At 46.0% G+C, this 16,306-nt stretch overlaps 1 protein-coding gene across 8 annotated transcripts in view; it reads left to right on the top strand.

Moving 5' to 3' along the window:
• Positions 1 to 16,306, top strand: part of TSGA10 (testis specific 10) — a 93,740-nt gene that overhangs the window by 25,133 nt on the left and 52,301 nt on the right. For all 8 annotated transcript variants that reach the window (XM_025178620.2, XM_075916692.1, XM_075916708.1 and 5 more), the window contains exons 9-11: positions 275 to 426; positions 4,311 to 4,426; positions 11,416 to 11,570. In XM_025178620.2, the coding sequence (XP_025034405.2) occupies positions 275 to 426; positions 4,311 to 4,426; positions 11,416 to 11,570 (423 nt within the window). The remainder of the gene's footprint in view (positions 1 to 274; positions 427 to 4,310; positions 4,427 to 11,415; positions 11,571 to 16,306) is intronic.

The following is a 16,306-nucleotide window of genomic DNA, read 5'->3' as shown; positions in this document are numbered from 1 at the left end:
CCTAACCAGCGCAGAGTAGAGTGGAAGAATGACTTCTCGTGTCTTGCTCACAACACACCTGTTAATGCATCCCAGAATCATGTTTGCTTTTTATGCAACAGCATCACACTGCAGACTCATATTCAGCTTGTGGTCCACTATAACCCCTAGATCCCTTTCTTCCATACTTCGAATCAGCCCCTGAGCACAGAGTAGAATTTGAACACTAAGAAGAAATACTCTGTACAAGACATATTTCTGCAGTTCTTAATGTCTAGTCATTTTACTCCTATAGCTTGACAGTGACCGTTTGGAACAAATATCAAAAATAGCATTGATGAAAGAGACCATAGATTCTGTGGAAATGGAGATGAAAATATTGGCTAGAAGGGCACTGGATTCAGAAAGTGAGCTCAGCAGACAAAAAGCAGAATGTGCTTCACTAAGGTACATTAAAGCATACACATAAAAATGATTGCAATTATAAAATAATCATGTATCCGCTGTGTTTCAAAGCTATTCTGTTAATTTAAAGGAGCTCATAACAGTGTTCTTATGAGAGGCCCTCATCTTGGTAATCAACTCTCTTCCTTTCCCCTGCCTTCACTTTGGTCTGATATAGCCTAGATTTGTTGACTTTCACAGGATGCTGCAAGGTATATTTATTTTCTCTGGCTTTTGTGAAAGGTAACATTTGATAAGAGTTTTGGTTTATATGGGGTATGGGATTTTTCTAGGAATGGATAAGGATTAAGTTTTGTTGGATATTGTTGAATCAGCTGCTAATTTTTATTTGTTTTGTAATTCCTTTAAGACCTTTCTTTTCTTCTATAAATCAAAGTAAATATAAAAACAAACATACATTTCATGTAATAGCTAGGTTTTCAGCCTCCTCTAGCTGCCCTCTGTTATTGAGAGAGGCAGCAAGAGGGGTAAATTATATTGGAGCTTCTTATAAGACTAGAACTACCAATCTTACTGGAGCTTCTGGCCAATACTAAAAGCTGCTAGTGGGACAAGAGGCATGAGCTACACTCAGGAGAGAAATAGTGAAGAAGGCAAATTTGGCAGCATGTGCAGGAGGAAAGAAAGATCAATAAAGGGGAAGCAAGATCAACAAAAGGGGGAAGCATGTACAGAGATGTGGAAAAGAAGAGGAGAAGGTGGTGCAGAATCATGTACAGAAGAGAGACAAATTTGTTGGTGAAGAGTCAATATGGTTTCTGCAAAGAGAAATCATGCCTTACTAATCTATTAAGAGTTCTTGGAGGCAGCCAACAAGCATGTGGACAAGGGGGATCCAGTGGATATAGTTACTTAGATTTCCAGATTGATAACTGGTTAAAAGATAGGAAACAAAGAGCAGGAATAAATGGTTAGTTTTCAGAATGGAGAGCGATAACTAGTGATGTCCCCCCAGGATTCATACTGGGATAAATCCTATTCAATATGTTCACATAAGTGATCTTGAGAAAGAGATAAACAGTGAAGTGCCAAAATTTGTAGATGATACTCAGTAAATCAGTGGTATCCAACCTTTTTACATCCAAGATCACTTTTTAAATGTCAGAACAAAGCCAAGATCTACCACCCCATCCTTCCCCCAAAACCCCACCCTCTCCTTGAAGCCCCGCCCTCTGTTCTCCTCCTCTCCATCACTTGCTATCCCCAGCCCTTATACACTCTCATGATACGGCTACACTGCCGCTTTTTTTTATACTGTCTTGACTGGGCCAAATGTCAGAAAAAACCCTTCTTTCGGAAGCCCCCTTATTCCTCATGGAATGAGGAATACAGGGGTTACCAAATGAGCATGTTCGCTGTTCTGCTAAAAAAAGTGGAAGAACAAATGCATCCCTGGACACAGAACAGTTTTTCCGGGATACCGCTGGAAACCCGGAAAAACTCCTGAAGTCTAGCCATACCATCACTAGGTTGAGACAGGATGTGTGGGCTCTGGGGTGGGAATGAGGGATTTGGGTGTGGGAAGGGGTGAGAGGTACAAGGTCTGGAAGGGAATTTGGATGGAGGAGGAGGTGGAGAAGGGGATGCTGGCTCGGGGAGAGGCCTCCAGGATGGGGAGTACAGGCAGTCCCCGGGTTACGTACAAGATAGGGACTGTAGGTTTGTTCTTAAGTTGAATCTGTATGTAAGTCGGAACTGGCATCCAGATTCAGCCGCTGCTGAAACTGATCAGTTTCAACAGCGGCTGAATCTGGACACCAGTTCCGACTTACATACAGATTCAACTTAAGAACCCCAGCCGTCCCCAAGTCAGCTGCTGCTGAAACTGATCAGCAGCTGATTCCAAGAAGCCCGGGGCAGAGCAACTCTGCCTCAGGCTTCCTGTAGTCAGCCGCTGGTCAGTTTCAGCAGCGGCTGACTTGGGGATGCCTGGGGCAGAGCAGCTCGGGTGCTGCTGGGTTGGTCCAGTAGCGCGGCCGCTCCTCGGCGCTACTAGACCAACCCAGCAGCACCCCAGCTGCTCTGCCCCAGGCATCCTGATTCAGCCGCTGCTGAAACTGATCAGCAGTGGCTGAATCAGGACTCCTGGGGCAGAGCAGCTGGGGTGCTGCCGGGTTGGTCCAGTAGCGCCAAGGAGCGGTGCTGCGGGACCAACCGGCAGCGCCCCACCTGCTCTACCACAGGCCCCAGGCTTTGCTCCACGTCTCCCTGGTCTGCTGAGGGGGGCACTAGCTGCGTCCCCCCCACCAGCAGACCAGGGAGACGCGGAGCAAAGCAGCGGAGGACCCGGGGCCGGACCCGCGGCGCTTCCAGATCAGCGCCGCGGGTCCGGCCTGGGTCCTCCGCCGCTTTGCTCCCCGTCTCCCTGGTCTGCTGGCTCCCCCAGCAGACCAGGGAGACCGGGAGCAGCTTTTCTTGCCCCTGAGGAGGCGGGCGGCGGGACCAGGCGTCCCGCCGCTCCAGTCCTCTGGGGCGAGAAAATCCCCGTTCGTAACTGCAGATCCGACGTAAGTCGGATCCGCATAACTCGGGGACTGCCTGAATTGGGTTTGGGTTACTGAGCAAGCCACATGCTTGTGGATGTGAGGGTGCAGGAATTTGGGTTGGAGTATGTGAGGGGCTCAGGGCAGGGAGGTTTGGAGTGAGATGGGCAGTGTGTGGATGGTGCAGATTTGCAGGTATGTGGATGGTGCAGGAGTGTTGTGGCAGAAGACTGAGGATGTGGGGCTGCAGGAGTTTGGGAATGTGAGGGGCTCAGGACAGGGGTTTCCAGTGTATGATAGGCTCAGATCTAGGGTCCAGGGCGTGGTGTACAGGAATGTTATAATGCTGCGGCCAGATGGGGGCTTGGCCCCAATTGGGGGTTTGTAGGCCAGGCTTCATTTTTAAATAAAATATTATGTCAAACACAAAAAGTTTCTGCATTGTCTTTATTTATGAGAAGGGCGGAGAACCTGTTCTGAGTCAGGGGTCACTGACCCACAGAAGTCAGTTGGAGCCACACAAGTAAGATGCAAAAAAATAACTCCTCCAGCACTCCCCCACACCTCTCTAATGTGGCCCCAACTGTGGTGATGGGAGCAGAGGACATGGTACTGGGGAAGGGTGCTAGTGGGGTCTGCGGCAGGAGATGGGATGCCAGTGGAAACAGGGTGCCAGTGGGTTCTGCGGCAAGGGACAGGGATCAGGGAACAGGGTGCCATTGGGTTCTGCAGCAGGGGACGGGGGCAGGGTGCCAGTATGCCACAGACCTGTGCCACAGGTCCCAGTGTGCCACAGACCTGCTTTGTGGTACAGCGCTGGCTGTTTAGGGGAGGGGGAGCAGCCTGTGCACTTCCTCAAACCCCAGAAGTGGCACGCAGCTGCTGGACTTTCGTCCACCCTGCAGAAAGCCGGCACTACTTCCTTCGTTGTTGGAGGTAGGTAGTGAGGCTTCTTCAAGGTGGGGAGAAATGGGAGGGGTCCTCACCATCAACTCGTCGGGGCTTCACGATCGATCGACGGGTTGCTGACCATGGCTGTAAGTGCACTTCTGTCATGATTTAATACAGTGTAACTTTCCTGTCCCAGTCTTGGGCAATTTCTAAGGAGAGCTTGTAGCTGATTAAAAGCTTTGAAATCTTACTCATTATTTAGTGTATGTTCTCTTGAAACCCCTCTAATTCTATGGGATTTTTGACCGGTATGGACTAGCCTTCCTACTAAAGACAAAGATACATGTTGATGCAATATCCAAGATGATCTGAAATATCTTGAATTTCTGATTCGCTTAACTTCAGCGATTGTGGTGACATTACAAAATGTGAGAAAAGCCATATTAATATACAGTGTTTGTATTAAAGCTGTCACTCTTAATACTTCTACAGCTTATTAAATGAAAAGACAGAACAGAGTCTTTCAGAGACACAACGACATCTTGCTAAAAAAAAATATGAATTACAACTTACCCAGGAGAAAATTATGGTTTTGGATGAAAAAATTGGTGAGTTAGATATTAGTTAAAATTAATAGTAGTATTGTTTTCTCTCACTTCTTCCACGTTATATAAAAAATGTTTGCTCCACAACTTTATTTTACACTATTAAGTGTTCCAGTAATACAAAGGCAAAGAAATTAATTCATCATCAGAAATTCAGCATTAAAATAGTCATTTATTTTATGGCTAAAAGGTATATGGGTACATCAAAATGCGATTTTATTCTTATGTTCATCAATAAACAGAAAATAATTTTCAGTTCTTAGGAGTTTTCTCCTTATCTGAGATGAGCTTAATTAAGATAAACTGCTCATTAGTTGAACAATAAGTTTTGTTACCCATCTACTTTGTCTGGGCTTATCAGTAATATTTGTTTACACAAACCATGACTCCCAATCCTGCAGGATACTGAGACAGCACTTCTAAAGACTGTTCCTTTAACTAAGGATGAAAGTTACCAGAATAAATTTTCAACTGACGTTCAGAGCAATATGCTCAAGTCAGGAAAAAGAGAAGGGTGCAAGAATGGTGGGGCAATCTGAGGATAATTGACCAAACTAGAACCCAATTAAAGAGTACTGTATAACCACTTTCTAGATCAGTCAACATAATCTATACTCGCCAAAGTAAAATGCAGCAGTTTACAAAAAAAATATTTTTTTACAGGTGGCAAAACCTACAGTTAAGATTGTTCAACACTTTCTGTTGTGTCATATTTTGTTTTCAGTTGCTTATGTGTACCTGTTGTGATTGTTGGGAGATAAGGGACCTCCTTCCTTCCCTCCAAACTAAAAATCCCTTAAACCAAGAGGAACCCATGCCACAAATAAATTCTGGGGGCAAATAGGAAAAAAAACCAGGTACTGGAGTGAAAGTCAAAGTCTAACAATTAGGAAACTGGGAGGGGATACAGTGCAGAGAACTCCTGATAGTACTCATGTTCCTCTGAGGCATCAGAGGAGTCGGTGTACACTGCCCAGAGGAATTCTGTTCAGATGTGTAATTTAACAAGAAATCTGAATTAGGTTGCTGAAGGTGCATCTACACAGCAGAGGTAACTCGAAATAAGCTACGCAAATTGAGCTACATCCATTGTGTAGCTTATTTCAAAATAGTTTATTTTGAAATTGGGAGCATCTACACAGCACTTATTTTGAAATAGGAGGACTCTTCCTCCGACTTCCCTTACTCCTTGCACAATGAGGGTTACAGGAGTCAGAGTAAGAAGTCCTCCAGCTTGACAGTATTTCGACATTATTTCAAAATAACTGCCTGCTGTGTAGACACAGGTTATTTCAAAATAATGTTGCTGTGTAGATGTGCCAGGAGTTGCAGAGTATACCTTTTGATGGTATGTGCTATTTGTACCACTGGGGCAGGCAAGTTGAAACCCACCCATATCTAAAGGCTCACCCCTCAATTGAGAGCGAGGAACCATTAAGCTGAAGTTACAAGAAAATAGCTGGGGCAACAAAAGAAAAAACAGGAGCAAGAGTGAGGTGAAAAATAAAGAATTCTGAGGGAGACAGTAAGCAGAGAACTCCTGATAGTGCTCATTGCTACTCTAGGGATAAATTGAGAGTCCCAAGCAGCCGTAACAGCCTAATAACAGATATTGAGTATGAAAGTAAACTGATGAACTACAGGTGAGAGCCTGAATTACATATTACCATGCCCCCGCCCCCAACCACCAAATCATTTGGTTATATTCTGGTGGAAGGTGTGCAATGAATGGAAAGAGTGGTCTCATGGTTGAGGCAGCTGAATGCTGCCCTGGGGAATTTGATTCTATCCTTACTCTGCCATTCAGTTCCTGTGTGATGCTAGGAAAGTCAATTAAACCAAACTTTTTACAAGTGATCACTAATTGTTCCTCATTTTCTGGGTGCCAAACCTGAGAGCCTGAGGCCTCATTTGCAAATTTGAGAAGCATTCACAGCTGCAATGGAATTCAATGTAACTTTTCTTTGCACATATAAAGTGCTATATTATACTATATACAAGTTCTTGGTGTCTTACATTAGTCACCTTGGATACTTTTGACTTCAATATATTTTTATATCTTAGTTCCTTGTAGTTAAATAGGGACAATAATGCCCTTTTATCTTACAAGGATGCTGTAAAAATAAAGTAATGTTACAAGCATTCAGATAAGTACCAAAGAAAAACTTAGGATGAAATTAGTAACACTGTCTTCAAAGCAGAATGTGAATGGTATGCAATAATTTAGTCTTGGAGCCACACATATAGAAGGAGAAAACAGTGAAACGCTATTCAGTATTTAAGTGAGCACCACTTATTCTATATACTGAATGAGGCAGAGAAAAACGATGATGATATAACTAAAGAATGTATGATAATATGTATGCACAATGGGACTGAACTAGAGTAGCACAAGCAACCTTAATTCTGGTTATAACTTTTTTGAATGCTTGATATTACAGTCTTAATAATTTTCTTTTAGTGTAGTTGCCTTGTATGTAAAATGCATAGGCATGTCACCATTTATTGTGTGTCATAGGCGTGTGCATGGGGTGTGCCGAGTATGCCCAGGCACACCCTAATGTCTGGGGCTAGCCAGAAGCTGCTGGAGGAAGAGGGGGATTTGGGATGGAGTGCCACAGCCCCTCACTTTAAATTCCTCGCAGCCATCTACTGGGCACTGTGGGGCAGAGAGAGCGCGTGAGTGGCATCCTCAAACGCCGTGCAACTGGTGAGAGGGGAAACGCTGGGAACTTTAAAACCCAGGAGCCCAGCTCCAAAAGCAGCTGGGGCCCGACTACAGACGGCAGCTCGAGCCATTTTTGCAGCCCGCGCCCAGCCCTACAGCACTGCACAGCGCCCCGGGGGCACCCCCGCCTGTCCCAGCAACACCACATGGCGCCCTGGGGGCACCCCCACGCGTCCCGGAAGCACCTGGCCCTGCAGCGCCCCAGGGGCACCCCTGCCCGTCCCAGCAGCACCGTGCAGCGCCCCGGGGGTGCCCCTCCCCAGCCGTTCAGCTTGGGCTGGGTCTGACTCCAGCCCTGCAAGCTGTAAGGCAGAAGTTAAAGGTAAGGAAAGTGGGGGGGAAATAAGAGGAAGGGGTGGGAGAGGAAGGGTTTTTTGCAGTGGGGGAGGGTAGAGGAAGAAGAAAGGGGAAGAGGTGGAAGAAAGGGAAGGCACCAAAGCAACAGGGTAGAGGAGACACAAATGCTAGGGGCGAAGTGGAGACAATGAGGAAAAGAGCAGGAGGGGAGGTGTCGGTGGGAGGTGGGATAGGGTGATGCTGGAAGAGGAGAGGGTAAGGGCATTGGTAATTGGAGAGGGAGGTGCTGGGAGAAGGCTTGACAGAAGGTGTAGGCATGAGGAAGGTGGGTTGGAGCAAGTCATGTGTGAGGGCACAGGGACATGAGAGGAATGGGGGCAGAGGCTGGTGTGGGGATGGGCATCAGGGGAAAAAAGGTAAAGGGAGCAGGGGCAGTGAGGGAAGGGGGAGGCACCAGGAGGGTGCAGGGGTAAGGGAAGGTGCAGGTGCCAGGAGATTCTGGGGGTGAAGCAGAAGGGCAGACACCTGCAGGGGAGGGACCGGCACCAGAGGAGAGAGGCAGGGCAGGTGTGTAGAGGGAGGTGTTAGGAGAGGGGATAAGAAGGGGTAGCTCACATGATCAGAGTGGGGCTACTGCAGGAGTGGGCACAGAGGGGAGAGAAGGGCTGGTGGAGGGGGGAAGGTCTCAGGAAGGCTGAGGGCAGTGAGAAGGGCAGGAGTCAGGACAGCAAAGGAGGGTGAGGGGCAGCAGGCATCAGGGGAGCTGATGGAGCAAGTGGAGGAGACATGGCAGCAGAGTGGAAAGGTAGATATTTATTAATAACTTGGGTGCCACAGTGGCACATCCAAACAAGCCACATGAATTCAGTACTGGTGCACAACACAAAATTCATTCAGCTCATGGGAGGAAACTTTCAGAGGGAACACTCCTTTCCCAGCCTCTCCACTCCCACATTAATGTCACACACATTGGGTTAATGCAATTGCAGGATAGTTGCATGGGGGGGCAAACTAATCCCTATTTGTAGGAGGATGGTGGGAAAAGTCCTTGGGGGGGGGGTCACATAACACTTTTTACTTTTGGTCATGTGCCCATCTTGCCCAGAGAGGGTTACCTCCAGAGGTGTGGCTAATGGGGGCCAGGGGCGTGGTTAACAGGGGCCAGGGGTGTGGCTAATGGGGGGGTCAAAGTACATTAAAAAAATTCTTTGGGTGCACACCCTAATGAAATGTGCTGCGCATGCCTATGTTGTGTGTCAAAACATTTCATTAGTTATTTCTTGACTACTAGAACTTACGATAATTTCTTACAAGTTATAGGTAGAGCATGGTCTATGTTTGCTTGACTGTCCCTCTAATTCATGGAGGACAATCTTCAGAAGTTTGAGAACTAGAACTCATCTTCTGGCAAGCAAGGACTGGGGCTTCAGCCCCACTCTTGCTGAAGCCCCAAGCCCTGGCAAGTGTATCCTGCAGGGCTTCAGCTCCAAGACTCCCCTCCCTTCTCAGAAAAAGACCTCAGCCTTGACTCCCTATTGGGCAGAAATCCCTACTATACCACCACTGTTGTAAGACAAAGCTCTCGATTTTTTTCTCTCCCCTCCCCCAAAGTCTGGTAGGTTGAGGATGGAGAGATTTGGGGAGGAGGGGCTCTGAGTCATACTCAATTTGCATGTGGTTGGTGAGCTATAGTTTGGCCACTCCTGAGAGAGTATGTATATGTAATCCTTCTGCCAGGTGGAGCCGGCAGCAACCAGAGTCGGGTATCTAGTGTTTCTTTTCAACAATACAACATATAACAGGCTTGCTCCATCCCCTTAGTGACGTAGGCACCTCTGAGATGCACTACATTCCCACTTGCAAGCACAGTCTGAGTGTAAAAAAGAAACTTTTAAGAAATGAGAGAAGTCACCTGACATTAATTAGAGACTATGCCAAAATCAGGATTCATAACATAAAACTATGAGCAGGACACTCACCCCAGAGTGCATGGTGCAAAGTCTTCTGCCTCATGCTTTTATGTTACGCAACCAGAAGCTCCTTTTTTGTGACCCCGCTCTGCTGCCTGATCATTCTCCACTCACAGTGGTTGTCCTTGGTCAGTGAGGACACAGAGTTCAATGGTGTTAACTGTGTGAGTTCACTTCCCACCTGAGAAAATAGGCAGCTTGCTTGCTCTACCATTTGAGCACTTGCCCTAGCTAGCCTCTCTGCCAGCTGCTGTTTCTCATCACCTGGCCACCCCACCTGCTGTTGTACCTTGCTGTCTGGCTCCCCTGCCAGATGTTCCTGTTTGACTCTTTTTTGCCAGCTGTCAGTCACTTACCTTCTGCAGGAACCTCTGTAGGTCAGTGTCTTAGTGACTTTTAGCTCTCAGCAGGCTGGGCATAAACACTGCCTCATAACAAGTGATTTCAACTCTTTTAGAATACAAGAAATAACAAAATAATGAAGCCTATTTAGCTCTATCTTTGAACTGTGGGGAGGAATCAATTAAAACAGACAGGGGAAGGGACCCTTAGGGAGAGTTCACATCTCCTGGCAGGCAGCCTGTCACACCTCTCTGATTTTCATGGGGCGCTGGCATTTGAGCCCCTGGTGTTAATGAGATCCTTTCAGCTAAAAGTGATCCCCTCATTTGGACCAGGATCAACACAATTCTGCTCTTCTTTATTCATACAATAAAGATAACAACACTGATAACATCATTTCACTATCCTGGCATTCAGCACTAAAGTGATTTGTAAACCAGAAGCCAAAGTTCATCACTTTGAACAACATAGCTCTTCTTCTGGATTTCTTGGTAGAGTAGGTGTGCTCATGTAAATACAGTTTGCTCCAGAAGTCTCTGCCCTTCCCCAGCTAGCTATCAGAGGCAAATTCATTCAGACCCTGCTTACATCTGTATGTGTGTAGCTGCAGTGCACCTGGGAGCCCTGCTTGTCAGCACTGATGCTAGCTCTGCTCTAATTAGCACTCTGCTAATTAGGACATGCTAGTTCTGCTCTAATTAGCACTCTTAAAATGTTAGTGTGGATGCAGTAGCACAGGGTGTGGTTTGGGCTAGCCACCGAAGTATATACCCAAAGGCTGTGTCTAGAGTGCATCCCTTTTCCGTAAAAGGGATGCAAATTAGACACATCGCAATTGCAAATGAAGTGGGGATTTAAATCCCCCCCGCTTCATTTGCATAAGCATGGCTGCCGCTTTTTTCCGGCTCGGAGCTTTGCTGGAAAAAAGCGCCAGTCTAGACGAGGGATCTTATTTTAAGAGGAATAAGGGATCTTTTGGTAAAAGCTATATTTTCCAAAAGATCCCCGTCTAGACTGGCGCTTTTTTCCGGCAAAGCTCCGAGCCGGAAAAAAGCGGCAGCCATGTTTATGCAAATGAAGCGGGGGGGATTTAAATCCCCACTTCATTTGCAATTGCGATGTGTCTAATTTGCATCCCTTTTACGGAAAAGGGATGCAGACTAGACACAGCCAAGGGGTCTGGCATGACTGTATTTAGACATCTAGCCCATGGTGCCATGTCCACACAGTTATTTTTAGAGCATTAACTTGTGTAGAGCTAGCATTTGTCTGCTGGGATGCATGCTCCTAACTGCAGTGTAGATTTAACCTTACTGTCATATAGCTCAGTTACAGCCTACTTAAAGTGTCTTGCATTATTTATATGACATTTTATTGTGAATTTGTTAGTTTTCTTTAGTTACTCATTCTGAATACTCTTGTGTGGAATACTCACTGCCCTTTTTGGGTTTTAATTAGCACTCAGGCATGGGCATTGAGTATGTTAGTAGTCTCATTGACATTAGTGTGTCTATTTCTGTATCTATCATTATGCTTAATTGATTTGCTGGTTCTGGGCCTTAGTTGTGTTTTCTTGTTGTTTAGAAGTATATCAAGCTATGTGAAATGGAAAATTAGTATTTTAAACAGAGTTAATGGGGCTTTTATATGTGCAGATAACTTTTCGAAACAAAATCTTACACAACAAGAAGAGATCCATATTCTCAAAGAAACTATTGCTGAACTGGATACAGAAAAGGATTCCTTACAAGAATGTATGGATGAAAAAACTGAAAAAATTGCTTCCTTTCAAGAAACCCTGGCAATTAAAGTATGTTCTTGCATGTACATTTCTATATATTTATTAGTATTAAAATATTTATCATAATAGTTATATATGCTAATGACCCATTAGGTCACCTCTTCATTGGGATCTCAAAAGTGCTATCTGTTAGCCAAACTCTGCTTCCATTAAAGTCTATTAAAAAAACTGTTGACTTCAATTGCAGCTGAGTTAGCCAGTGTTGAGTGCCCTGTCCTTCAGTGTTTTATACAGTCTAATTTTAACACTGTCAAGATGAGGAGGGATAGTTCAGTGGTTTAAGCATTGGCCGTCTAAATCCAGTGTTGCAAGTTCAATCCTTGTGGAGGCTGTTTAAGGATTTGGTGCAAAAAATTGTCAGGGAGGGTAGTTGGTCCTGTTATGGAAGGCAGGGGACTGGACTTGATTACTTTAGTCCCTTCTAGGAAATAGGTAATCTCCATTAATTTAATTTACTACTTTTCTTGGGTGAACCAGATTAAACTACAGGTTTGAACCTCTCTGATCCAGCACCATAGGGACAGGAGTGGTCCCAAACTAGGGAATTTGCTGGACCAGGGGAGGTCAGACATCTGGGCTCTCCTAGGACTTCCCTCCTGGCTGCTGCCCTGGGAAAACCCAGAGGCCTGACCTTGTGTGGCCTATTTGCCTGGCACTGCTGCCCCCAGCCTGCATACCTGCCCTCCAACCCCAGGCAGAGTGTCAGCTGCTTCTGGGGTTCCCCGGTTCTGCCTTGCGCATGGTGGCAGCTGCTTCCAAGGCTCCCTGCCCCCAGTCATAGCTAGGTCCCCTGTTGTAGTTCCAAGTTAGTTTCCCTTGTTTTCTTTAAAAAAAAAAAAGAAGAAAGCTAATTAAAATCTCTCCTCAGGGGGTTTGAACCTGCTCCCCCGCAAAGCCTCTGTGAACTGGGGCTCTTACAGCTGCTTTAAAAAAAAGAGAGAAGAGAAGAAGACAACAGCGACAAAAGAAGAGACAGAAATAAATAAAGACAGATAAACAAACAGCAAAATAAGAGAGGAGGAGGAGACAACTAGATATGTCTGGCTCCTCAGGATTTAAAAGATGTGAACAGTGCCGCAAGCCAATGCCGGCTTCAGACGGCCATGCAAAATGTATCCGGTGTCTGGAGGGAAACCCACTCACCCCAGACCTGTACACATTGTGCTTCCCTCATGGCGAGAGCCAGAAAAGACAGAGAGCTCCACCTGAGAATGATTTTATTTGAAAAGGTTTTACAACCTACTGAAGAGCAGGGGGCAACCTGACAAGAACTCCCCCCATTTGCGAAAAGTATTTCAAGACAGAGAGTCTCACTCTCTTCCACCTTCCTCCTCCCCAAAACACAGTGGAGGAGAGGCACGGGGCAGTATGAGGACCCCCGCTAGTAAAGCAGTTGGAAGATCCTCTCACTGAGCACTGGAACCAGTGCGTGCTTCCTTGGAGCTGGCAGAAGCCCAAGAGCACTCTAAACAGCCAGCACGGCAGGAAAAGCCAGTGCTGCTTAAAGCCATGGTGCCGCTTAAAGCTGCGGTGCCATAAAAGAAAGCAGCACACGCTGTAAAGCTGGCACTGACTCTACACCGACCGCCTGCACAGATAGGCAGCCAGACGAGGCTGCTATAGAACAGCCTCAAGCCTCTGCTGAAAGTCACAGCAGGCAGCAACATCCATGCCTGCCTCCTGCAGACCATTCACCTGAGAGATCTCTACCCAGATATTTTCCACATAGATCTAGGTCACCAATATCACTTCAAGAAGGTCCTTTATCTGATGATGACTGACACACAATATTCTCCTCGCGTCACACATTCTCTAGGAGATCGTGTTCATATCACTACAGGGGCTGTACCGCAGCAAAACACCTGGCACCATCCTGGGCTTACCCACCCCCACCTTATCCACCACACTGGGAGCCCTGGGACCATTGGGACCCATATAGATGCTGGTCCTCAACCCACTCCACACCATTGAGGAAAAGGTTGCCCCAGCCACAGTCCCTACCTCCTACAAAGCATTCAGAGGAGGAGAATGAACAAATTTCAGATAATGAATCAGACATTCACACAATGGATGTGATGTGCTCTGATAACCTGGCGTCACAAGCAGATGAGGCGGTTATACTGTCTGACTCTGTAGCAATTGATGACCTCAAACAATTTCAAGAATTATTTAAGAGTAGTGACAAGTCAACAAGTTTCCCTGCAAGAAGTACAGGAAAAACAGCACCAATTGCTAAAAAACCTATACCCCACCTTACATGGCAAAATTGCCTTACCAATAGAAGAGGCAATCATGGAAACTTTGGAAGAACTGTGGAAAGCACCTACATCCATTCAACCAACTAATAAAAGGGTTGACAGAAAGTACTTTGTTCCCCCAAAGGACAATGAATTTTCGTCTGCACATCCACAAGCAAACTCATTAGTTGTGGAATCAGCACAACAAAGAGCTAAGCTACTGCAATACAGAACCAGCAACCAGGACAAGGACCACAAGAAGTTAGATTTATTCAGCAAGAAAATCTACTCCTCTTTCACCTTACAACTAAGAAGCTCAAATTATTCTGCTCTGCTAGCAAATCATGATTTTGACAATTATTCTAAATTAGGAGAACTGATGCCACATCTCCCAGAATCCGAAAGATCAATTCTTAAAGCAATAGTCCATGAAGGGCATACAATCGCTTGCACCGCTCTGCAGACTGCAAAGGATATAGCAGACATCACAGCCAGAGTGACAGCTACAGCGGTGGTAATGCAGAGGGCCTCCTGGCTACAGTCCTGTGGGGTTCCCCATGAACTCCAACCCAAAGTAGAAGACTTGCTATTCGACATGTTAAAGTTATTTGCGGCTACGACGGATGAAATTCTCCGCAATAGCAAAAATTCAAGAACCACACTTCGCACTTTGGGCATGTGCACACCACCTTATAAATGGAAATGTTACAACCCATATAACCCATACAACCGAAAAAGATACGGGCAATAGAATCGACCACAGAGGTCCTATGCAGATACCAGACCAAGGCAACGGGGTCAGAGAAGGCACTCCAACCAAGGCAGCCCTCCAACTACTCAACCCTCAAAGCAGCAAATTTGAAGATGTGGTTGAGGGTCTGCACGACCTCCCTCACGATCTGACACCAGGACAACATGGCCATCTTTTTACCCACATCCGTTCCTTCCACAATGGGAATTTATAACATTGGACTGCTGGGTTCTAGAAATAATTCGAGTAAGCTATACCATCCCATTTACTACTATCCCACCAACCTTAACCTCTACACCACCCCTCTTCAAGGACCACTCTCACGAGACCCTACTAAAACAAGAGAGCAATCGCCTCTTGTACCCAAGAGAGGGTACCCGAGGAATTCCATGGAAAGGGGTTCTACTCGAACTATTTCTTGACAGAGAAAAAAACGGGGTTGGAGACCTATATTAGACCTCCACAAATTGAACAAGTTTCTCAAGAAACAACGTTTCAAGATGATTACACTCACAACGATCATTCCTGCGCTAGATCAAGGGGACTGGTTCACAGCCCTCGACCTGCAAGACGCGTACTTTTACATAGTCATCCATCCAGCACACAGACGCTACCAATGCTTTACCATTGGATTAGAACATTTCCAGTACAAAGTTCTCCCTTTCAGCCTTTCATCAGCTCCGAGAGTATTTTCGAAGGTACTAGCTGTTGTTGCTGCATACCTCAGATAAAAGAACATCATCATTTTTCCCTACCTAGACGACTGCCTTATAAAGGGATCATCACGGGACGAAACTGCCTCAATGATAAACACAACCAGAGCCCTCCTCAGTCGTCTAGGCCTTCTAGTCAATGAACACAATCAACATTGCATCCAGTCCAAGACAAAAAGCTTATTGGCGCACGCCTGAACTCAATCACAGCTTGAGCATACCTACCTCGACAACATTTTAAAACTATACAAGAAATTATAAACATTATATTTGCAACCCCTACCACCACAATACTTACCTATCTCCAGCTAATGGGCAACATGGCTGCCACTACTTACGTAGTTCATCACACTCACCTACACTTTCACTGCTTTCAACTTTGGGTAGAAACCATTTACATCCCATCACAACCTCGGAACAAAAGGTTTACCAGTCCACCAAATGTCCTCGCATCCCTATGATGGTGGACAGTACTGGACAATCTTCTGACAGGGGTTCCATTCCAACAAACCAAATACACTATCCAAATTACCACAGACGCATCCCTCCTCGGCTGGGGAGCGCATATAGACAACCAAGGGGTTCAGGGCAGGTGGTCTCTGAGCGAGACATCACTACATAACAACCTCCTTGAATTGAGGGCAGTAAGGGCCTGTGCACATTTTGCTCCTGAAATTGCCAATCGAATAGTCCGCATCCTAATGGAGAATATCTGCATGGAAGCTATCCGCCTGTGCAACTGGTGCATCCGCAACCAAGTCACTCTCATAGCATCCTCCCTACCTGGGGTGAACAACACCAAAGCGGATTCTATCAGCCGCAACTTTACCTTAGACCACGAGTGGGAGTTACACATGGAGGTCACCAATTCAATATTCCACCAATGGGGATGGTCATCTATAGACCTTTTTGCTTTTACCTGGAATACCAAGTGTCCCCAGTTCTGCTCATGGGCGGGACTTGGCAAGCATTCTCTGGAGGATGCCTTTCTCATCAAATGGACAGCCCCCCTACACTACTCCTTCCCCCCCATACTGCTCATCT

Source organism: Pelodiscus sinensis, chromosome 1 (genome assembly GCF_049634645.1).
Source record: "Pelodiscus sinensis isolate JC-2024 chromosome 1, ASM4963464v1, whole genome shotgun sequence".
Classification (NCBI taxonomy): domain Eukaryota; kingdom Metazoa; phylum Chordata; order Testudines; family Trionychidae; genus Pelodiscus; species Pelodiscus sinensis.
The sequence above is the reverse complement of the archived record's forward strand: the minus strand, read 5'-3'. Positions and strand labels throughout refer to the sequence as shown.